Source organism: Convolutriloba macropyga, chromosome 6, assembly GCF_964194025.1.
Source record: "Convolutriloba macropyga chromosome 6, txConMacr16.3, whole genome shotgun sequence".
Classification (NCBI taxonomy): Eukaryota; Metazoa; Xenacoelomorpha; order Acoela; family Convolutidae; genus Convolutriloba; species Convolutriloba macropyga.
Window position 1 is genome coordinate 67,590,382 of NC_134473.1, and position 25,333 is coordinate 67,615,714.

The following is a 25,333-nucleotide window of genomic DNA, read 5'->3' on the forward strand; positions in this document are numbered from 1 at the left end:
AATTAAAAAGTCAAGCAAAAAATGTTCCAGAACAAATTCAACGCAAAATGACCGTCAGACAGAGTTTCACAGCTATAAAAAATAACTAAAACCGAATTCAGCTAAGATGAATCACAAACTTTAAATACTCAACTGCAAACATGTTACTACGATGAGCATCGTGAAATCTTCAAAAATCTGGCTACTCTAAATAATTTTAAACTCTGTAATCAGTCTCAAACCAATCAAAAGAGAACTGAAAATGTGGCAATGATAAAGCAATAATCGAGTGCTAGTGTACGACAATTTATGTCATTGCAACAGTAGAACAGAACAGAAAAATAGCCAACTGTTTCTTGTCCATGCCAAACAGTTTTAACGCAACCGTGCCATCAATTACTGAGTAGTTTGCACTCATATCAGTATATGATCCACAGAAGAGAACAACATTAACCATAAATAGATGCCATACAACGTTAAAAAGCACAAAGACCTCAAATCACGTCATTATAATTTTCCCAAGAAAAGTTTGCCAGGTGCTCACTTCCTAATATGGCCGTAGATATCAGTTTGCACAATTTATATCAATAATGTATCAACCTTTCAACGGGTAATTGAAGTCTCTTACTGCTACTACTTCTTAGTAATTATATATGATTCATATATAAAGTCATACACACGCCATTTTTTGTACGGTCTTTGTATAATTGTTATGAAAATGCATCAATGATTCTGTACGTTTACTGGGACATCATATTTGATCTGACGAAACCGATTCTCAACTTCTTTGCAATTTTCAAAAGCCTTATTTTTCGCAATAATCAACAGCTTGGTAGGCACTTACTTTCAACCAAAGTCTCCAAGAACAGTTCTCCGAACATCTGCAATGAAGGGATTAGAACCACGAACTCAAGAGTGTCTGTAAGTGGTTTCTCCTTCAGCTGTTCTTGGGTGAAGATTAGTGCAATTGTACAGATACCGTAACCCAACAGGAACACAAGCAACACCGTGATGAAGATCAACATCTCTTTGAACATTTTCCTCATCATAATCCACAGGGGTCCCAATCGACCTGGAAATAGCTCAACATAACATGCGGTATCCATTTGGGAGTAGCTGATATAAAATTTATTCCCAACTAACTCCTTTCCGCTCTATCCCCCGATTTTGTTAACCAAATTGTTCACAATTGTTCTAGAACTCTTCACTTAACTGACAAAAACTTTTCCATTACATTTCCATTACATGAATGAATTGCTGATCCTTGAAAATGTTGACAGAACAAAAATAGTTGCTTGATAAATAATATTTATCGTGACAAGTTATGCTAACTCTTTGTTTACGTTAAAAACATAGAAAACCAGTCTTCTGCTTTACTAAAGCACCAATTTTACTGTGGCGCGTTTTTCTGACTATTTGGTTATATTTAAAAATATTCCACCCTCTAATCGTGAAACAGATAAATATTGAAATGAATATAGAAGAAATATAAAACCAGCATACAAAACATGTGCAACTAACCGATAGCCTGGTACAATCTGATGACTCTGAGCCATAGAAGGAGAGTGACCATTCCGTAGAGGATTCGGGACACCTCCCGCATACTCCCGATCGCACTAAGTCCGAATGCAGTGAAGATCATACTCAGGTAGATCACATCAATTATATTCCACTCAGAGGCCAGGTAGCCCTTTAGCTTCTTACTCCAGGTCGCGTCTTCAGTCACCAACTATAACCAACACGAACAAATTTGTCAAAAATGTCGTATGCTTTAAAAACACATCAAATAAGTTCAAAATAACGTTCCGTGAGTGTTTACATGATGTCAAATATATGCCTGATAATGTTCCATGAAGATAGGACGCTTGAGTGACAGTGCATCTGTGCTAACGAGAATCTTAAAATTCTTAAATTACTATCGCTTCCAACTGATTCACACAAGACTCATGAATTCTATAGACTCTGGTGATGACTAAACTATGCAAAAAGTGCCCAAGTAATCAAGGCAAATCACAGATAATTCACACATGCTGAATTATTAAATAATTTTCCCAAGAAGTCAATAGTTTCATAAACATCCCAATTTGTTTTCCGGTGCACGCACGACCTTCGACCAATCGAAAGCAGTTCCTGAGGTTGTCAGGTAGTTGGGATTTTTCAAGAATTAAATCGGACAGTATTAAGTAGACCTAGACCGAGTTCTAGATAAACCTTAGCTTATCTCAAGGCACTAATCACAGTTACGTTCTATTATCTTAACTATCAAAAAGATTTCAAAAAATATTTTGACCAATGCCAAAACCAGAGCTAAAATTTTCTGGAGAAAATATTGAATCGTTAAAAAATCGTTAAAAATGATGGCTATATACGCAGGTCATTATTATTCAACACATTTTAATGGTCGAACTCTCGAATAATAACAACCATTGGTTTCACAATAGTTGGACTACAATAGTTTCATCAAAACTGCATTCGAGAGCAATTAATAAACATACCTGGAATATTGCTGGAAATATCCGCCATTAATTACAGTAACCCCGATTAGGATTGAAAGAACAAAAAAAAATGAAAAAATGTCATTCCATAGATAGATATAATTCTGATTATTAACGGGATGATACAGAGTGCTATTATCAATACCACTAGACATGGTAACTAAGACTTATATGAACAAAGTTGAAGCAGCGGGCATCAAAAATTGGACTATATAGGTTTATACCGTTTCTATTATTGATTTCGTTTTTGACTCCGTTCATTTTAGATTGATTTCATGGGCAACTCCTGTTTGAAAGCGGTTTCCACAGAATGACCGAAGAATACAACTAGACCAGAGAAAAAAGAATTCACGCAAAACATTGAAGAAGCTGTGACTTACGGTAAAGCTAAAGAAATTTTTATTCGACGAAGTAGCATGACAAGTCCTTACCTACAATGCAAAGAATTTACACTGACTAAACAACAAACTAGACCTAATATTGACAATAAATGGATAGGGAAAACCACAGAAAAAAATACGATACAAAATTAAAAATACTCAGATGGCCGCACGTGAACAAAAAACCACAATACAGAATGCAAATTTTGTTTAAATAACGTTATCACTCTAATTCAAAATAATAGTGAAAACAAATTCGCCAATTTCACATCAGAAATCATGAAGACTCGACGTAGATATCCACTCAGACGGAAGCCATCTACAAAAAAAATTAACCTCTTCCTTAATTAAAGTTTTGAAACACAGTAAGAAAAGCAGTAAAAAATAACATTAGAAGCGATATCTGACAAAAACTGGTAAAACATATAAAAACTCTTCACAATTTGGACTCCGAAACAACTATTAGCAGAACAACGTGGAAAACAAATAGTTTTCACTCAATTATTGAATACCGAGTGTTAGAAAAGCAACAGATCAGAGAAAATTCAGAGAAAATAGAGGAAAGGAAAGGTAGGAAAAATCATAAACATTTGATAAAAACGCGTTATTTTCCTATTATAATTTTTAAAAGCACGTAAAAAAGTGCTCTGCTCAATCGGTAACCCATATAACAAAAACCTGAAGTGTCACTTTTTGGTCGAAATAACGGTAGTATCACTAGACGAAACAGTGAACAAGAAAAGCAATGGTTCAAGTAGCATCAATCAAGTAGCATCAATCAATTCTCTACAATCATAAAAATTAGCATCAATCAAAATGAAAGGTCGCCGTGACCACTAAAACGACAAGGTTCAACCAACCCCCCCCCCCCCCCCCCCAATGTAGAGAATTGAAAAAGATCACAAAAACCTAGAAAAAGGCCCAACAGAACAAAATAGCAAAACCGCTCAAAATCGCATCAAAAATGGTAATACTAGCTTAAGATAGTCCAAAAAAAAGGTTGAAACGTACTCTTACGAGCTAATGTACTTGAGACAAGCAGCTTTGACTGAACGAGTAAAAGTTAAAACTAAAAAAACCATTAAAAATTTCATTGCTTAGCGCAAAATTTTTTCACGCATAATTTTCTCGCTCTCTCAGAGTAACGAATAAACAAAAAGTCTGTTAAATTCTCTCTCTCTCTCTCTCTCTCTGCATTTGATTTTTGTTCAACTGATTGACCTAAATCTTCTTTTCACGTGCGGCATTTGACAAGCTCTAAAACACATCATTTAAAAATGGAAATCCCTGATTAAAAAATAGATCACCATTAATCCTCTTCGAGTCGTAAAAAAGACAGCTCCCCAATACAATTCAAATTCTTTGAATTGTAAAAAAAAGTATCGAAAAACGTCTTAGAAAAGAAACATATCACCACCAAATAAAGATCTCACATTGCCACACGTTTGGCCTGTTGATTTTACTAAATTAAAAACAGCTATTTTGCAACAATGTTTTTTGACAAACAAACGGAAAAGTGGTCGTCTAAATTCTAGTACTTGTAGAAAATACCTATTTAATCTTTGCTGACTGTTGAGATTTTGCAAATGCCTCTATTGAGAGTTTGGTAACAGCTATGCGGAGATCTGCGAGAACTAAATGCAGCTTTAAAAAAATAGATGAACGGGAAGAAACTTTTATAGTATGAATTTCAAGACAAAATGCTTTTAGAATAGAGTAAATAAAAATTTTCGCTGAAAGTGAAAATATTGTCGCACTATGATATTCAAAGATCCCAAAATATTAAAAATATTCAAAATGCTTAACAATCATGTTTGATAGGATCATGAGAAGTGAAGATAAATGGCATTCACGATAGAGAAAATACTAAAAGCACCTCAGGTCGTGTAAGCTGAAACAGTACAGAAGCCTTATTTCATTTACCAAGAGAAAACATAAGATAGTCAACAATAGCTATACATAGAAAAGTCTGCGTAGATGGTTAGTAACTATAAGCGTCTCTTTATGGAATTATCAACTCAGATACTTTGACGATCTTCTTGGTCCATTTGATCAGTTTGATCGCACACGAACAATCTGTTTCGCAGTCATTGTTCTTTTCGTTATGATTTGCATGTTTTATCAAGAAAAGTGCTGGTCGTATTAAAAATTGTGTCAAATCACATATGAAGACCGAACACCCTTATCAATCCATTCACTGCCATATTTTCCTTTTGCATCACAACCAGTCACCTTCAGGCTAGCCAATCATGTCTTCTTACAATGAGTTTCAAATAAACTCCAACAAAACCCAATATTACCCCCTCTCCCGCCTAATGGCTGAACTTATTATAATTATATAATTAGGGGAGCTATAATTACGTGGGGAATTACAATCGATAAGAGCCCAAAGTACGACCAAGAGGGGTTCAAAAGTTGATTGGGTTTCTTTTTCCGTGGGTGTTTATAAGTGCTACTGCTGGGCATCATTGGACTAGGGCAGAACAGATAATCCCTGAGATACTGCTCACCTATAAGTAAACAATTTATCACTACTAACTTGTCGGATCTCTTCGACAGCATAGGAGGTAGCCAAAACTACAACCAGAATCTCCATCCAGTGAATTTCATCTTCACTTGTGATGTTCAACACCATCCACGAGTACATAAGCAGGAACACTATATACGCCGTGGAGTGCGTGATGAATTTAGTGACAGGTGCGGTGTAGAATATCTTGGCCTTTTGGAAGTAAGAGATCTTAGGCCCCCCGTTGAGACGACCGTTCGCATCCACTCCGTGTTTTTGAGGCACACGGAACACAACTTCCAAGTTCTCGTTTTCAACACAGTTGTTCATCTTTTGTGCGTCTCCTACGTGCTCGAGTCGGTCATTGTCTTCAAAAAACAAGTTAGACTGAATAATTTTACCACATAGTTGTAACAATTTCGCAACAAACGGAAACACAATTTCGCAAAATTAGTAAAAATAATAACGTCATTCGAAATGTATACACTATTAGGATAATCATGTTAAATTCCATTCTTTAGCAAATATACTGACGATTCGATTCAACTTCCTGATGTCAACTTCTACAAAACCAAAGCGATAATTCTATTATTTGTGCAAAAAGCTCGCAAAAACATCAAAAGTCTTTATGACCACTTGGGTTCAGGATAATTCAAATGGACAAAATTCCAATAACTTCAAAATAAAAACTATCATTGCAGATTTGTCTGAATTATTCACACGTTTGTCATCAAGACCAACTCATCCTTGCAAAGATATAAATAATAAATAACATACAGAAAAAGAAATCATATTATTATCTAATCAGTAGAGATTAGTTGTCACGAAAAACTATTCACTAACCCATCTTCAACTGCATCGAGAAGTTATCGAATTCCGAAGCAAATCCGAATTGTTGCAAAAATTTCGCAAAAAGCAAACAAAGCCGGTGGTTTGCCGGAAAATAGCCGCCGTTGACCCACTTGACGCATATTGGGTTTGAAACAGAAAAAAGATGGAGATAGAAATTGACAGAATTTTTCTGTGTGTCAAAGTGTTCTTATTTGGTGCGCAATATCTGCATATTTGGTTAGATTCTAAAAATGCACTTCATTCAACTTCTAAGCTGAACGCTATTAAGCATAATACTAACGCCAGCTAGCAACCGCTTTAATGAACTTTGTTAACCTAATGCACTTAATGACCAGGCTTAATATGTTTATCCCATTTCTTTCGATTTTGCCCTTCTGATCTTGACTGCATCCACTATATTGCGTGACTCAATGTGTGAAAGAATTTAAAATCCATTCAGTTGAAACAGCGAGTGAGGTAATCAAAAAACGAAACGTGAATATCGTGACTTGAGTAAAACAGAAAACGTGATCAAAAGGTAAAGCGAATTAAAAAACATGACAAGACAGGTCCTGAAATAAAAATCCAAGAACTAAAGGAAAAACTAACCTCTCAACCATCTGAACAGCAGACAAAATGATTATTAGCAATCAAACAGAAACACAATTTCGCAAAATTAGTAAAAATAATAACGTCATTCGAAATGTATACACTATTAGGATAATCATGTTAAATTCCATTCTTTAGCAAATATACTGACGATTCGATTCAACTTCCTGATGTCAACTTCTACAAAACCAAAGCGATAATTCTATTATTTGTGCAAAAAGCTCGCAAAAACATCAAAAGTCTTTATGACCACTTGGGTTCAGGATAATTCAAATGGACAAAATTCCAATAACTTCAAAATAAAAACTATCATTGCAGATTTGTCTGAATTATTCACACGTTTGTCATCAAGACCAACTCATCCTTGCAAAGATATAAATAATAAATAACATACAGAAAAATAAATCATATTATTATCTAATCAGTAGAGATTAGTTGTCACGAAAAACTATTCAGTAACCCATCTTCAACTGCATCGAAAAGTTACCGAATTCCGAAGCAAATCCGAATTGTTGCAAAAATTTCGCAAAAAGCAAACAAAGCCGGTGGTTTGCCGGAAAATAGCCGCCGTTGACACACTTGACGCATATTGGGTTTGAAACAGAAAAAAGATGGAGATAGAAATTGACAGAATTTTTCTGTGTGTCAAAGTGTTCTTATTTGGTGCGCAATATCTGCATATTTGGTTAGATTCTAAAAATGCACTTCATTCAACTTCTAAGCTGAACGCTATTAAGCATAATACTAACGCCAGCTAGCAACCGCTTTAATGAACTTTGTTAACCTAATGCACTTAATGACCAGGCTTAATATGTTTATCCCATTTCTTTCGATTTTGCCCTTCTGATCTTGACTGCATCCACTATATTGCGTGACTCAATGTGTGAAAGAATTTAAAATCCATTCAGTTGAAACAGCGAGTGAGGTAATCAAAAAACGAAACGTGAATATCGTGACTTGAGTAAAACAGAAAACGTGATCAAAAGGTAAAGCGAATTAAAAAACATGACAAGACAGGTCCTGAAATAAAAATCCAAGAACTAAAGGAAAAACTAACCTCTCAACCATCTGAACAGCAGACAAAATGATTATTAGCAATCAAACGGAAACACAATTTCGCAAAATTAGTAAAAAATAATAACGTCATTCGAAATGTATACACTATTAGGATAATCATGTTAAATTCCATTCTTTAGCAAATATACTGACGATTCGATTCAACTTCCTGATGTCAACTTCTACAAAACCAAAGCGATAATTCTATTATTTGTGCAAAAAGCTCGTAAAAGCATCAAAAGTCTTTATGACCACTTGGGTTCAGGAAAATTCAAATGGACAAAGTTCCAATAACTTCAAAATAAAAACTATCATTGCAGATTTGTCTGAATTATTCACACGTTTGTCATCAAGACCAACTCATCCTTGCAAAGATATAAATAATAAATAACATACCGAAAAATAAATCATATTATTATCTAATCAGTAGAGATTAGTTGTCACGAAAAACTATTCAGTAACCCATCTTCAAGCCCTGCAAATGATTCACTGGCCCAAAAAGATCGAAAAACTCGAGAAATGAACAACAGTTCTAACAAAAAATGGCAAAATTTAAGCAAAATTTGCTGATATTTAGTTGTCACAGCAAACTATCCAGTAACCCACCTCCAAGCCGATGAAAAGCTTTATTGGCCCGTTAAGATCAGCACACTCAAAAAATGAAGAAAATTCTAAAAGATGAAGAAATTGTCAAAAATTGAACAAAAAAATTGTTAAAAGTCCTCAGATTATTATCTTCGAAACTAACCAGTTGCAACAAAAAAACTAACCAGTATCCAGTCTTCACGCCCTTGAAAAGATTCATTGGCATCTATAAAGAAAAGCTTCAGTGGCCACTAAAAACACATTAAATAACAAAAATTTCAAAATCATGAAATAATGGCAATTTTTAATGAAAATTTGCATTAAATTCCTCATATTGAAATCTTGAAAAATAATTTGTTGTCACTAAACACTTTCCAACAAATCATATGAATATATAGAAACAATTCTTTCGCCTCTAAATAGCGCAAAGCTTGAAAACTGACAAAATTCACAAAACTTGAAAATGTCAAAATTTAGTGAAAATTTGCAAAAATTCTTCTCATTGAAGTTATCAAAATTAAATTGTTGTAACTTAATACTATTCATTAAACCTTCTTCAAGCTCTAAAAAAGATCCTCTGACCCCTAAAGATCGAAGAAAATTAAAAAAAGACAAACATTTTAAAAAATTGAAAAAATTTGCAAGGTGTTTTACAAAATTTTAATTAAGTTTGGATCATCATAATGGATACCTCAAAAAAGATAACTGAAAGGCATTTCTAGCTGGCAGAAGACTACTAGGAGTTTTAACCAATGTCAATTGAACTCCTGTTTAAGAATAAAATTCAACGAATAGACAGAAGAGCATGAAAAACAGGACAATTTTGTGGTCAAACAAGTGACTTTTCACCTTGAACTTAGACGTTGCTAGCAACTTCAACACATTAAACTTTTAAAAGACTACCGAAGCCCGCTGAGGGCCTCTATTGCAACTTAACGACCGCCCGGCTTTAAAAGGTTATCCCGTTTCGAAAGCTAAAAAATCAGAAAAAAGTGTGAAAACATTTAAAAAACAGATATTTGAATAGCGCCTCAATACAATCCAAATTCTTTGGATTGTAAAAAAGACCAACACGATTGCAATAACTGCTACGAACTTCGTTTGTGGGCACTTAAAAGGAGAGCGCCTATATAATAGACGCTGATAAGCTGACGGCGACTATTAAACAGAACCGACTAAACGTCGGAGGAATTGCTCTTGAACGACTGGGAGCTCTAATTAATTACAGCCTGCTTCAGTCGGGGGGGGGGGGGGAGGGGGCAAATGGGACTAAGAAGATCCATAGTGGGCTTCAAATAACTACATTAGAGGTTAACATATACCACTATTAAGATTTAAAGTAAAAAATGACACCAGTTTCGGCGCACTTTTCATTTGACTTTTAGTATTAAATTGCCGCCAATTGAGTTCAGCTGCTTGAAATTGTGATTGAGAGGGAATTTTAGATCACGCGAAATGCAAAAGTCACTCGAAGAGTCAAAATTGTCAAGCGAAAATTTTGCATAAAACATAGCCGGCAGATTGCCGGAATAGCTGCGAAAGAATAGACTTGCGTGCCATATAATAGAGATAGAAACAGATACAGATCTAAATTGAAAAAAAAATCGACGCCACTCAAAAAACTAGGCTAAAAAAATCAGCGATAAATCAATAAAGGTTGTTAAAATTCATTCCACAGAAGCCTCTTATTGGGGACCTTTACTACACAAATGAGTTCCTTTGACCTTAAACAAATTCAAATTAAACCTAAGTTTTAAAGTGCAAAAGTCATTTTATTGAGTGAGGTAAGTCACGTATGATCAAAATCTAATCACGCAAATAACCTAAAAACGCTCGCTAAAGCGAGTGAGAAATGACGTCACGCGCGCAAATGCCGTTAGTGAGAGGAAGAAGTCATTCAGAAAATTTGACTTTTTCAGCTTTGCTGTGTGAAAATGTAAAACAAAAAAAGAGCGTCAGACGACGAAACAAAAAAACCAAGAGCACCGCAATATAGCTACGCTCAGCTTACAGCTTCGCAGCTATAAAAAAGGCACACACGTTTACAATAATTGCTATGAACTACGTTCAAGAGCAATAAATCAGCGCTCATTTAAAGTAGTTTTGTTGAGCACTTCAAGTATGTCTGAAATTGTGTTTGAAATTTTTCTGGTTTCACCGAGAGCTAGAAACATAGCCAGCAGATTGCGGACAATATCCGCGATAGACGCTTGACCTTCCATGGATTTAAAACAAGTAAAGAAATAAGATAGACAGATTGACCACCAGTCCTTTAGTAGACCCCTAGACTTTTTGGGTTAGTACTGTACGATTCGTAAGGTCATTTTTATAAGACACATACGCTCTATAAGGAAACAGCCCTAATAAAGCTTTTTCCAAAATTAATATTCAAATCAAAAAATCAAGACTCTAATACTCAAGAATTAAGCATATACGTTTGGCACTACTTAGAAGCACACTACTGATCTTTAACTAGAAAATGTTCATAAAATGAGTTCAGAAGTCATTTTTTGAGTAAGATAAGTCACGCAATTGACCTAAAAGCAGAAAATATGACGTCACGCACACAAATTTTAACTGCAAAGCAGTAGAAGTCACTGAAATTGAAAAAGTCAATGGTCGCAAGAACAATCGATGGAGACGACGACTTAAAAAATCACGATGTCCCCCAATAATAGCCGCCATCGGTTCGCGGCTATTAATAAATATTGCAGCGCGGTCACGATTTTTGTCACCATGGAGGAACCATCGACCTAAGGAGGTTCGACACTCTTCATACATTAGGAAAAGTGCGGTGGAACTTGTAGTCCAATCTACATTGCCAATTTTCAGCTTGCGTTAACAATTTATTTCATCAAAATATTATGCAACTACGACACTCGTTATTAATGGTATAGCTATGCGGCGCAAAGCCCTCGTTTCAATCTATTTATAACTCAAAGCGCGAAGTCCAAAAGCAGAAAGTAGTCAATACACAGAAACATAGCTGGCAGATTGCCAGAAAATAGCCGCAATAGCTTCGTAGATCTGCATTTTAAAAAATGCACAGTAAAAAAGACAGACCAAAAAATTCGCCTTTTCATTGGAGGCTGATATGGTATATTTTGAATAAAAATCTGTATAAGTTATTGCTGCCTCTATTAGCTGATCTCAAATAACCTTCATTTAGTGACACACACCCATTTGCCCTTATTTCTTTGAATTAAAGTAAATAACATACCCGTCAGATTGCCGGAAAATAGCCGCCGTTGATTCCAATAAGCAAGATTGGGATTGAAAGAATAGATATTGCAAATAAAAGATTTTTGTACAAAACATTTTTTTAAGTCCGATTTATTTTGATGGCATTTCGTGGTTGAACATACTTCTGTTTCTCAGAGAGAGGCTACAGGGGCTACTATCAACACCAATAAGCATAAGAGATGGTAACTAAGATTTATAGGGACGACGTTCAATTAGCGGGCATCTAAAATTGGGCTTTATGGGTTTATCCCGTTTCTATTTCTGACTTCAATTTTTTATACTGACTGTTCATTTTGAATTGCTTTGCTGAGCAACTGATGTTCAAATTCACTTTTAGCAGAATGAGAGAAGAGAGAAACTAGCCTACAGAAGTCAAAAAGATTTCACGCAAAATGTCGAAAAAGCGGCAAAATGGTAAAGCGAAAAAAAGTTCGACCAAGTAAAAAAAAATAGGAGCGCAATAATAGCCGGCTGAGAAGATGAGGGCGGCTATTAAAAAGTCAATTTCAAATTGAAGTCATTTTTGAGAGTGAGGTAAGTCAAGTGTGACCAAAAATTTTATCACGGGAATGAACAAAAAAACTCGCTCCAATAAAAGCAAAAAATGACGTCACACACGCACTTCGGTTGAAATTGCATGAACGAATGAACAAAAAGCAGATTTGAAGTGGTTGTGACGTCATATGGTCGTAACAAAAATCGCGACGACGAAATAAAAAAACATTGCAGGACAAGTCCTGACGTACAATTCAAAGAATTTTCATTGACTAAACAGAAAACCAGACATAGAACGGACTATGAATGGATTGGAAAACCATTTAGAAAAAAATCCTATCCAAAAAACTGAAAAAATAGTAAAAATCAAAGTGAAGTTGCCGCATGTGAACAAAAAACCACTAGCGAGAAAGCTAATTTTTGTTCAAACACCTTTTTCTCACTCCACTTTAAAATTAGAGCGAAAAAATTTCACGCCGCAAAACCACTCGCTCTTTCGCTCCACTTCCTGTTTCGGCGTGACCAAAATCACTACTCCAATTTGACTTCAAAAATCATGAAAATGTGTGAACAGATCTTAAAAAAAAGACAGCGCCCCAATACAATTCAATTTCTTTGAATTGTAAAAAACCAAGAGAAGGCCAATAATAGCCCCAGCTATCGCTCTGCGGCTATTAAAAAGACAATTGTTGCAAATTACCAATGACTTCTTTGTTTCCTCCAGCCAAAAGGGTTTCGTGTTCAGCCGCGGCCACCTGACTGTTAGGCACTTGTGCCCCACCTCCCATCTGCTCCAACTCATGCTCGTTATCTGAGGCACCATGACCCCCATAGGCTCCATTCTCATCATCTGAGTCTGGCATCGTCACAACGTCTAGACCATTGATGGCCACAGGGTTCACCAGACACCACACTATGTTGAGCACTTTGCATCTCAAGTTACCCTTCCAGTAACCCTCCACGCATGCCTATAACAGAGATCGAATACAAATTTTTTTTCATAAAAGATATCAGTCATGGACAGTAGTTTCATGAAATTGAAGCCTCCACTAGCACAGACTCATTCCTATTCACGAAAAAATTTTCAAACTCCTTGGATTTTGTTTAAATGATCAGGTACGCCAAAATAAGTACCATTTTTATCTCCACAATTTTTGCTTGCAAATTGATTTTCCGGGTCTTTCTCATTATACAGCCCCACCCCCAGATTACTGGTCATATAACGTATACCCACCCCCGCCAAGTCACGGTTACACCATCTTGAGACTTTCCTCTCAGATGCTTAATGTTGACTAATCCATCGATTACGGGAAACAGAATGAGCTACTGGGATTGAAAGAATAGATATTGAAAAAAAAATTTGTACAAACATTTTTTAAGTCCGATTTATTTTGATGGCATTTCATAGTTGAACATACTTCTGTTTCGTAGAGAGAGGTTACAGGGGCTATTATCAATTCCAATAAGCATTAGAGCTGCTAACTAAGACTTATAGGAACGACGTTCAAATAGCGGGCATCTAAAATTGGGCTTTATGGGTTTATCCCGTTTCTATTTCTGACTTCAATTTTTTATACCGACTCTGTTCATTTTGAATTGCTTTGCTTAGCAACTGCTGTTCAAATTCACTTTTAGCAGAATGAGAGAAGAGAGAAACTAGCCTAGAGAAGTCAAAAAGATTTCACGCAAAATGTCGAAAAAGCGGCAAAATGGTAAAGCGAAAAAAAGTTTGACGAAGTAAAAAAAAAAATACGAGCGCAATAATAGCCGGCTGAGAAGATGAGGGCGGCTATTAAACATCAAAACAAAATTGATTTTTGTATAAAAACATTTTTAAGTGCGATTGATTTTGATGTCATTTCGTAATTGAACATACTCCTGTCTCTGGGTGAGAGGCTACAGGGTCTAGTATTAATACCAATAAGCATTATAGACAGTAACTAAAACTTATGAGAACAAAGTTCAAGTACCGAGCATCTAAAAATGGGCTTTATGGGTTTATCCCGTTTCTATTTCAGACTTTGACTTTTTAATACTGACTCTCTTCATTTTGAATTGCTTTGCTGAGCAGCTGCTGTTTAAAAGGACTTCGAGCAGAATGACAGAAGAGTGAAACTAGCCTAGAGAAGTGAAAAAGATTTCACGTAAAATGTCGAAAAAGCGGCAAAATGGGTAAAGCGAAAAAAAAGTTCGACGAAGTAAAAAAAAAGCCCGAAGAATTCCCGAAAGGAATCGAAAAGGAAAATTGCCCATACTTATGACTAAAAAACTAAAACAGGACTTTGAGCAGAATGACAGAAGAGTGAAACTAGCCTAGAGAAGTCAAAAAGATTTCACGTAAAATGTCGAAAAAGCGTCAAAATGGGTGAAGCGAAAAAAAGGTCGGAGAAGTAAAAAAAAACATAGCCCGAAGAAGTCCCGAAACGACTCGAAAAGGAAAATTGCCCATACTTATGACTAAAAAACTAAAACAACTATTGTGAACCCTGAACCTCCACAAATGCCATAAAAATTCAAGGAAGAATAGAAACGGCATTCAAAAACAAATGGAACAAAAAAAATGGAAAAACTTAATGAGTTTTTTTAAATAGTACGAGGAAACATAAAGCCGAATAAAGTTCCTTCGCAATTTGAGCAATGAAAAGCTCGCAATGGGCAAGTCAAAATAGGCTAAGAAAGTTATCAAAGAAAAACTGCAAAAAAATAAGAAAAATGGTTTAAAATTCTCAATTTTTCTCTCAATTATCCGAAAAAATAATTTATATCACGAAAAGTTTAGTCAATTGCTATATGAATATTCCTTAAGTATTAAGTTTCTATTCAAATCCCACTTAAATCAATAAAAACAAACATAGCTGGCAGATTTCCAGAAAATAGCCGCAATAGATTCGTAGATCGGCAGTCTAAAAAAAACAGCAAAAAAGACAGACCAAAATAATTCGTCTTTTCATTGAAGGCTGATCTGTTATATTTTGATTAAAAATCTGTATAAGTTATTGCTGCCTCTATTAGCTGATCTCAAATAACCTTCATTTAGTGACACACACCCATTTGCCCTTATTTCTTTGAATTAAAGTAAATAACATACCCGTCAGATTGCCGGAAAATAGCCGCCGTTGATTCCAATAAGCAAGATTGGGATTGAAAGAATAGATATTGCAAATAAAAGATTTTTGTACAAAACATTTTTTTAAGTCCGATTTATTTTGATGGCATTTCGTGGTTGAACATACTTCTGTTTCTCAGAGAGAGGCTACAGGGGCTACTATCAACACCAATAAGCATAAGAGATGGTAACTAAGATTTATAGGGACGACGTTCAATTAGCGGGCATCTAAAATTGGGCTTTATGGGTTTATCCCGTTTCTATTTCTGACTTCAATTTTTTATACTGACTGTTCATTTTGAATTGCTTTGCTGAGCAACTGATGTTCAAATTCACTTTTAGCAGAATGAGAGAAGAGAGAAACTAGCCTACAGAAGTCAAAAAGATTTCACGCAAAATGTCGAAAAAGCGGCAAAATGGTAAAGCGAAAAAAAGTTCGACCAAGTAAAAAAAAATACGAGCGCAATAATAGCCGGCTGAGAAGATGAGGGCGGCTATTAAACATCAAAACAAAATTGATTTTTGTATAAAAACATTTTTAAGTGCGATTGATTTTGATGTCATTTCGTAATTGAACATACTCCTGTCTCTGGGTGAGAGGCTACAGGGTCTAGTATTAATACCAATAAGCATTATAGACAGTAACTAAAACTTATGAGAACAAAGTTCAAGTACCGAGCATCTAAAAATGGGCTTTATGGGTTTATCCCGTTTCTATTTCAGACTTTGACTTTTTAATACTGACTCTCTTCATTTTGAATTGCTTTGCTGAGCAGCTGCTGTTTAAAAGGACTTCGAGCAGAATGACAGAAGAGTGAAACTAGCCTAGAGAAGTGAAAAAGATTTCACGTAAAATGTCGAAAAAGCGGCAAAATGGGTAAAGCGAAAAAAAAGTTCGACGAAGTAAAAAAAAAGCCCGAAGAATTCCCGAAAGGAATCGAAAAGGAAAATTGCCCATACTTATGACTAAAAAACTAAAACAGGACTTTGAGCAGAATGACAGAAGAGTGAAACTAGCCTAGAGAAGTCAAAAAGATTTCACGTAAAATGTCGAAAAAGCGTCAAAATGGGTGAAGCGAAAAAAAGGTCGGAGAAGTAAAAAAAAACATAGCCCGAAGAAGTCCCGAAACGACTCGAAAAGGAAAATTGCCCATACTTATGACTAAAAAACTAAAACAACTATTGTGAACCCTGAACCTCCACAAATGCCATAAAAATTCAAGGAAGAATAGAAACGGCATTCAAAAACAAATGGAACAAAAAAAATGGAAAAACTTAATGAGTTTTTTTAAATAGTACGAGGAAACATAAAGCCGAATAAAGTTCCTTCGCAATTTGAGCAATGAAAAGCTCGCAATGGGCAAGTCAAAATAGGCTAAGAAAGTTATCAAAGAAAAACTGCAAAAAAATAAGAAAAATGGTTTAAAATTCTCAATTTTTCTCTCAATTATCCGAAAAAATAATTTATATCACGAAAAGTTTAGTCAATTGCTATATGAATATTCCTTAAGTATTAAGTTTCTATTCAAATCCCACTTAAATCAATAAAAACAAACATAGCTGGCAGATTTCCAGAAAATAGCCGCAATAGATTCGTAGATCGGCAGTCTAAAAAAAACAGCAAAAAAGACAGACCAAAATAATTCGTCTTTTCATTGAAGGCTGATCTGTTATATTTTGATTAAAAATCTGTATAAGTTATTGCTGCCTCTATTAGCTGATCTCAAATAACCTTCATTTAGTGACACACACCCATTTGCCCTTATTTCTTTGAATTAAAGTAAATAACATACCCGTCAGATTGCCGGAAAATAGCCGCCGTTGATTCCAATAAGCAAGATTGGGATTGAAAGAATAGATATTGCAAATAAAAGATTTTTGTACAAAACATTTTTTTAAGTCCGATTTATTTTGATGGCATTTCGTGGTTGAACATACTTCTGTTTCTCAGAGAGAGGCTACAGGGGCTACTATCAACACCAATAAGCATAAGAGATGGTAACTAAGATTTATAGGGACGACGTTCAATTAGCGGGCATCTAAAATTGGGCTTTATGGGTTTATCCCGTTTCTATTTCTGACTTCAATTTTTTATACTGACTGTTCATTTTGAATTGCTTTGCTGAGCAACTGATGTTCAAATTCACTTTTAGCAGAATGAGAGAAGAGAGAAACTAGCCTACAGAAGTCAAAAAGATTTCACGCAAAATGTCGAAAAAGCGGCAAAATGGTAAAGCGAAAAAAAGTTCGACCAAGTAAAAAAAAATAGGAGCGCAATAATAGCCGGCTGAGAAGATGAGGGCGGCTATTAAAAAGTCAATTTCAAATTGAAGTCATATTTGAGAGTGAGGTAAGTCAAGTGTGACCAAAAATTTAATCACGCGCATGAACAAAAAACTCGCTCCACTAAGAGCGAAAAATGACGTCACACATGCAATTCAGTTGAAATTGCATGAACGAATGAACAAAAAGTGGCTGTGACGTCATATGGTCGTAACAAAAATCATGACGACGAAATAAAAAAAAACCAAGAGAAGGCCAATAATAGCCCCAGCTATCGCTGTGCGGCTATTAAAAAAAACAGGCAAAAAATCATTCAATTTCGTCTAAAAATCAACAAAACTAATCAAAAACATCCAAATTAGCATTAAACTCAAATTAACTACTTGAAACCTTCAATTCCTATCAAAATGAGCCTAAAATTACTACAATATCATAATCAAACCTCATAGTCATCAAAAGTTGCAAAAAACTGCTCCACTCTTCGCTTTTGTTCAGCATCAAAATCACTCCAAATTTTTTCACGCGTTTCATTTTCCGCTTCAAAAATAACTCCACTAAAATTGATTAACATAGCCGGCAGATTGCCGGAATAGCTGCGAAATAGACTTGCGTGCCGTAAAATACAGATGGAAAAAGATACAGAAGTGAGTTGATAATAGTTATCGCCGCCGCCTATAAAACTTACAAGATTATTTCAAAGGTTGCTTTTGGGTGCAAAAAAATTTTCCCTGTCGGGTCTCGAACCGGCGATCTCCGGATTAACAACCAGTCGCCTTAACCACTCGGCTGTCGGACCATACAATCTGTTTCCTTACAATCAAATTTGTTTTAGGAACAGATTCTGTTTCTGAATAACCGCAATTTAGGTCACGCAGAAAGCGTGAAATCAAGCGCGAAAAAGCCATTTAAGCAGTGACGAGACAGAATGTTCTAGAACAAATGTAAAACGAAAATGAAGCGTCAGACGACGAAACAAAAAAAACCAAGAGCACCGCAATATAGCTACGCTCAGCTTACAGCTTCGCAGCTATAAAAAAAAGGACTTCTGCGATACTCCTCTTCGAGTCGTAAAAATAGGAGCGCTATAATAGCCGGCTGAGAAGATGAGGGCGGCTATTAACAATTAAACCTTTCAACTTTTTCTAAATAAATCTTGTAGAATTGAAGAATTATTTCAAGTTTGCGGACGGGTTGCGTATCCAAATATCATGTCAAAAATACCTGGACGCAGGCAGTGGCCAGGAAGAATTTACAATTAGCCAAAACAGCCACATCCATTCTGGTCTTTCCTTTCCAGATGAGACTCTTTTGCTCTACCAGTCTCTTTGCCAGTTCATGGTCAGTCTTGTAGCACACGTCAATCACTCCAACAGCCAGCTCCTGGAATTCTTGGGAGTTGGCTTCGAACTCTGGCTCAAAAACGTCTTCACCTGGCCACAGTCGGTGAGCCAAAGACGACCACAGTTTGGAACCAATGAGCGCCAACATTATAGGCTCCTAAACAGAAACATTCGAGGTCAATCAAACTTCCAGCTTTTGATTGGTTCTTAAATATAGAAAATGAAAAACAATGCATGCAGTAAAATTTCATAAATTCAGTTGATAATACTATCACTATCCAGTTGGGTATATAGCACGGATAAATAACTTAGAATTTAACATAGCAGAAATCAAAACGAGTTGCCTCAAACCACGCCCTTGAAAAAACTTTTGAATCAAATTATCACTGAATCCACTTTGGCCTGCTTGCAGTAACATAGACAAATGTGATCAATTTAGATTCAATGAATTTGGGGCTTCTTTTTTGGTTTACTAAATAAATTTTACGATTTAGCATAAAGAAACATAGCTGGCAGATTGCCAGAAAATAGCCGCAATAGCTTCGTAGATCTGCAGCCTCAAAAAAAACAGTTAAAAGGCAGACCAAAAAAATCGTCCTTTCATTGAAAGCTGATATGTTTTATTTTGATTTAAAATCTGTATTTGTTTTTGCTGCCTCTAATAACCTCCATTTAGTGTGACACACACCCATTTGACCTTATCTCTTTGAATTAAAGTAAATAACAGTCAATTTCAAAGTGAGGTAAGTCAAGTGTGACCAAAAATTTAATCACGCTAATGAACAAAAAACTCGCTCCACTAAGAGCGAAAAATGACGTCACGCACGCAATTCAGTTGAAATTGCATGAACCCAGGGACAAAAAGCAGATTTGAAGTGGTTGTGACGTCTTATGGTCCTAACAAAAAAAAATAAAAAACATAGCAGGACAAGTCCTGACGTACAATTCAAAGAATTTCCATTGATTAAACAAAAGACTAGACCTAGAACGGACTATGAGTGAATTGGGAAAACCATTTCTAAAAAACAGATTAAAAAATTTAAAAAAAACATAGCCGGCAGTTTGCCGGAATAGCTGCGAAAGAATAGACTTGCGTGCCGTACGATAGAGATAGAAACAGATACAGATATAAGTTGAAAAAAGTTATCGACCCCTCTCAAAAAGCTATGTAAAAAAATTAAACGATAAATTATTAAAGCTTGTTAAAATTCATTGCGCAGAAGTCTTTTCACTAGGGACCCTTATTACACATATGAGTTCCTTTGACCTAAAACTAATTAAAAATAAACTTAAATTTTAAAGTGCAAAAGTCATTTTATTGAGTGAGGTAAGTCACTTGTAATCAAAATCTAATCACACAAAAAACTTTTGCTAAAGAGAGTGAGAAATGACGTCACGCGCGCAAACGCCGTTAGTGAGAGCAAGAAGTCATTCAGAATATTTGACTTTTTCAGCTTTGCTGTGTGAACAAATGTAAAACGAAAAAGAGCGTCAGACGACGAAACAAAAAAAACCAAGAGCTCCGCAATATAGCTCCGCTCAGCTTACAGCTTCGCAGCTATAAAAACAAATTCAATGTCAAAATGTCGCATGAGAACAAAAAAAAACCACTAGCGAGAAATGGAAATTTGGTGGATAGGGAAAACGCTTTAGAAAATCCCATCCAAAAAAATCGAGAAAACAGTAAAAATCAGAGTGAAATTGCCGCATGTGAACAAAAAACCACTAGCGAGAAAGCGAAATTTTGTTCAAACACCGTTTTCTCGCTCTACTTTAAATTTAGAGCGAAAAAATTTCACGCCGTAAAACCACTCGCTTTTTCGCGCCACTTCCTGTTTCGGCGTGACCAAAATCAAGAGAAAAACCAAGAGAAGGCCAATAATAGACCAGCTATCGCTGTGCGGCTATTCAAAAGCATAATTGTCAACTGCAACCGCCATCGCATCTTCATTTGCTCTAACAAATTGTTACCAGGGCACAAGCTTCAAAATTACAAGTATACGCTGCTACAATATTTCTCATTGAGACATACTAAAGCTGAAGTTAACCTTAGCGTGTGCCCAGAAGAACAGCGCCATTTGTTTGCGATTAGCCAGGATAGCCCAGAGACAGAGCTCCACAAATGGATAGTCAAAAGTCTTCGTCACATTCTGGTCATCCGACATGATCGTGTCCACTTGGGTTCCCTCTGCACTGTCACGTGACCCAGTATCAGTGCCTGTGAGAGATCTCAGGAGTCGAGAGACATCTCTGAGAGTGTATTTGGTTCCTTTGCCTTTGATCTTGCTCTTCACTGTTTTCTTGAGTAGCCATGCTAACACTTCATTCGACTGCGCCTGATAACGAAAAACATGGTTTAGCACAGAAGTACAAATGATTAAACCAAATTGTTTTAAAACACTTAAGTTAGTAGTGTGTTTTAAAAAAAGCGATTATCAACAAATCAGCTAAATTGTATAGCATCAATGACTACTTTAATATTACAAATACGTATCAACATATTGGTCTTTAAATTCTTGGTTAACAATCCTTGGCATCTATTGAATTGGTTCCACAGAAAATTCTAGCACAGTTATTCGAAATAACACAATTAGAGTTAAATGCGGCGATGGATATCTTCGTTACAACCAATATTTGCAATAAAATTTGCGCGACGCAATTTTGTTCATGTCATTTTCTATAAATCTCACTTAGCCAATTTCCAAGAACAACTTATTTTTTTGAATCGACAATGCATAGATACCAGAAGAGATCTTTTTAAACATAAACCGACTAATGTCGGAAGAATTGCTCTTGAAAGACAGGCGAGGCAATTTAATTCAGGGGCTGTAGCCTAGATAAATTTTTCTTTAAGGGTGCAAAAACAGTTTCCTACGCCGGGATTCGAACCATTGACTTTCCGCTCCCTGATCAGAAGCACTGCCCACTCGGTTCTCCAGCCCTTCCTGTTTCTATGCTGCAATCGATTTTATTTTAGCAACAGTTTTACTTCGAGGTGAGAGCAATAGAGATCACTCAAAAACGAAGAACGAAAGCGTGAAAAAGTCACTTGAGAAGTCAAAGAATGTTCTAGATCTTTTTAAACAACTCACAGCATAGTTGTATAGTAACTCGAGCCTCTTCGCAGTTAGGAAGTCCTTCATTACAAATCCACATTCCATGAACAGCTTTACGAAGTTAGTTTTGCACTCCATAATTGACCTCAGCATTAATTTGTCCATGTTTTCTCTTTGAGAAATGTCCATTTCATTGGATAGAATGTCAGAGGCAGCTACGTCATCTCGGTTCCAAGTCACTGCTAGTTCTAGAGGGTCCTCGTTCTTAGCCACGTCTCCTGCAATCAAACGGTACCAAATTGATTGAAAGATCTCGACGATATTGATTGGTGTCGAAATCTCTTTTGACCTCTTTATCGCCTTAAGAGATCTTCTCTAACTATTTAGGCTATCCTAAACTACGTCATTACGTTATTAATAGCCTGTGACAAAAAATCTTTCCAAGGATTAAATGGAATTTACTTTACTGGAAATTTCATTAGCTATCGAAATTCCAATTTTCTCCAGCTTTAATATAAAGCCTTTTACAAAACCGGGCGTGTGATTAAATGACATCAGAGATACAGTAATTTTTTTGTAGAAGTCAACCTCCGGTTTGGTTACGAAAGAGGATGTTTCGTCTTTCCCAATGTAGAAAGAGTGGGTCCCCCATTACTGTAGAGATATACCATAATGGAAGGGTGGGTGGGGCGTTATAAAATTGTGCGGGGGATTGTAATTTAGTTGGGAGGGGGAAACCCGAAAGAGCAACCTAGTGGCTAACTTTCTCAGTCGTAGGTGTCAAAAAATCTATCTATACCTTGCAACAGAGAGTGCAAGATAGCCGCGTCTAGTTCCTGTGTTCCACTTTTGCCCACTTTGTACACAGTGAGCAAGTTCTCCTTCTTAATGCAGGTGTTGATGTTCATGATGACGTGTTTCAGTTCAGCCTCCACGTCACCCTCTTGTGCCTGTCCAGGGTAGAAAGCATCGGCCACCATCTTCTTAATGCTGGACTCCTTCTCAGGGGTCAGCCACTTCTCATTGTCCCTTGAAACATTCGTTGAAATAATACACTTATTACTCATTAATTTCAATGGGCCAAATTTCTTAGATTTTTAATCGCGCTATTACACTGCTGTACCAAAAAGCAGCGTACATCTGAAGAATTTTTTGAAAAGCACCAAAAACCAAATCATACCCGGCAGATTGCCGCCATTGATTCCCACAACCCCGATTGGGATCGAAAGAACAGAAAAAAAATAAAAACTGATTTCTGTACATAACAACTTTAAATTGCGAACTATTTTCATGTCATTTCATAGTTAGACATGCTCCTGTTTCTTAATGAGGGGATACAAGGGGTTTAATCAATGCCAATAAGCATTACAGATGGTAACTACGACTTGAACGCACAATGTTCAAGTAGCGGGCAACTAAAATCGAACTTGATGGGTTTATCCCGTCTCTATTTTTGATTTCTCGCTTTTTGACACTGATTATGTTCATCTTAGACTGCTTTGCTGAGCAACTGCTGTTTGAAAACACTGTAAGAAAGAGCGAAGAATGAAACTAGCCTAGAGAAGTCGAAAAATATTTTATTAAAAATGTTGAACAAGCTGTGAACTAAGGTAAAGTCGGCAAATTTTTGTTTGACGAACTAAAAAACATAACAAGACAAGTCCTGACGTACAATTCAAAGAATTTTAATTGAATAAGCAAAAACTAGACATAGAAAGGGCTATGAGTGAATTGGGAAAGCCATTTCCAAAAAAAAATAAACATAACCGACTAACGTCGGGCGAATTTCTCCCAAACGACCAGCGAGCTGAAAGCGTCGTCAGTAGCTAGCCACGTTTTAGTGAGGATAGCTTTAGCTTAATTGAAGGGGCGCGAGATGAGCGCAGCGGGCTGGGGGATGATGGGAGCAACAGTGGTGGGGGGAGGTGGGAGCAGGTTTTTTTGGTTGCACGGGGCCCCTAAAGCCGGAACGATGTGCAGGGTGGTGCTTGGGGTGGGGGAGTAAGAGCGTTCTGATGTGCGGAGGGGATTGTGGGGGGGTCAACCTTTAAGAACCGCCCTTCACACCACAAATGTAAATCCCCAAAAGTTTCTGTGAATCGCAAACTTGGAGACTAGCGAGCAGAAAGGCTCTAAGAGCACTTAATGCCCACAGGAAGCTACCTGTTTATCCCGTTTTTAAGGACGAACAGTCAAATAGGTCAGACGAAAAATCAGTTAAGCGGAAAATCGCAAAAAAGCCGGACAGGACTAATATAATTGCTACAAACTTTGTTTGAGAGCAATTAAAATGAAAATTAATGTCAAAATGCCGCATGTGTGAACAAAGACCCAGTAGCGAGAAATGGAAAATTGGTTCCAAGAAAAAAACTAAGCCATAGAATCAACTATGAATGGATCGGGAAAACCCTTTAAAAAATATCCTATCCAAAACAATCGACAAATCCAAAAATTAAAGTGAAATTGCCGCATGTGGACAAAAAATCACTAGCGCGAAAGCGAATTTTTGTACCAAACACCGTTTTTTCACTTTACTTCAAAATTAGAGTGAAAATTTACACTCCGCAAAAGCACTCGCTTCTTCGCTCTACTTCCTGTTTCGGCATGACCAAAATCACTACTCGAATTTGACTTCAAAAATCATGAAAATGTTTGAACAGATCTTTAAAAAAAGACTAGACAACTCCCTAATCATAACAGGACAAGTCCCTAATTACAGCCTAAAGCATTGAAATAACTAAAGACCTCACATTTAAAGTTTTTACAGTATCATCAAATTATCACAGGCAACAAAGCAGATGATACTTTACACAAGAATAAAAAACATCATTTTTTTTTCTTTAAATACCAGGGACAAGTTTACATAAACAATGACACTACTCATCCTTAAAATAAGTAGGTATTAGAATAAAATGTGGAAATCAACAGACAATGCAGAATGGGCAAAATAGAAAAAAAATAAAAATTCCACTAATATTTTGTCGAAAGGAAACAGTTTAAAGTCTGTTTAAAACCCGTTTAAAACCACTGCTATGAACTCAAATCACTGAATAGATAATAATCTATTCAGTGATTTCAGTTCATAGCAGTGGTTTTAAACTGGTTTCAATGCCTCATTAGCACAAGATTGTGAAAAAAATTGATAAATTAAGAGAACAAACAAGTGGACAACAATAGCTGAAAACAGCCGGCAGATTGCCGGAAAAGAAGCCACCGTTGATGCGCTAGACGCACATTGGGATTGAAACAGAAAAAGAAATAAGAGATAGATCTTGACAATTTTTTCCCTAAGTTTCAAAAATTGTTCCAATTCAGTGAGCAGTTTCAGTTAGATTCTAAACCTAAACGTAATTCAGCTTCTAAACTGAA

General features: G+C 36.2%; 1 protein-coding gene across 5 annotated transcripts in view; it reads right to left on the reverse strand.

Annotated features, from left to right (window-relative positions):
• Window positions 1-25,333, reverse strand: part of LOC142340548 (transient receptor potential cation channel subfamily M member-like 2) — a 296,757-nt gene that overhangs the window by 16,852 nt on the left and 254,572 nt on the right. For 4 of the 5 annotated variants that reach the window (XM_075391185.1, XM_075391190.1, XM_075391189.1 and 1 more), the window contains 9 exons: window positions 22,764-22,993; window positions 22,001-22,242; window positions 20,957-21,244; window positions 18,790-19,065; window positions 12,880-13,147; window positions 5,394-5,728; window positions 4,731-4,745; window positions 1,501-1,708; window positions 824-1,051 (listed from right to left, as the gene is read on the reverse strand). In XM_075391185.1, coding sequence (XP_075247300.1) covers window positions 824-1,051; window positions 1,501-1,708; window positions 4,731-4,745; window positions 5,394-5,728; window positions 12,880-13,147; window positions 18,790-19,065; window positions 20,957-21,244; window positions 22,001-22,242; window positions 22,764-22,993 — 2,090 coding nt within the window. The remainder of the gene's footprint in view (window positions 1-823; window positions 1,052-1,500; window positions 1,709-4,730; window positions 4,746-5,393; window positions 5,729-12,879; window positions 13,148-18,789; window positions 19,066-20,956; window positions 21,245-22,000; window positions 22,243-22,763; window positions 22,994-25,333) is intronic. The other variant, XM_075391186.1, reaches the window with a different exon arrangement.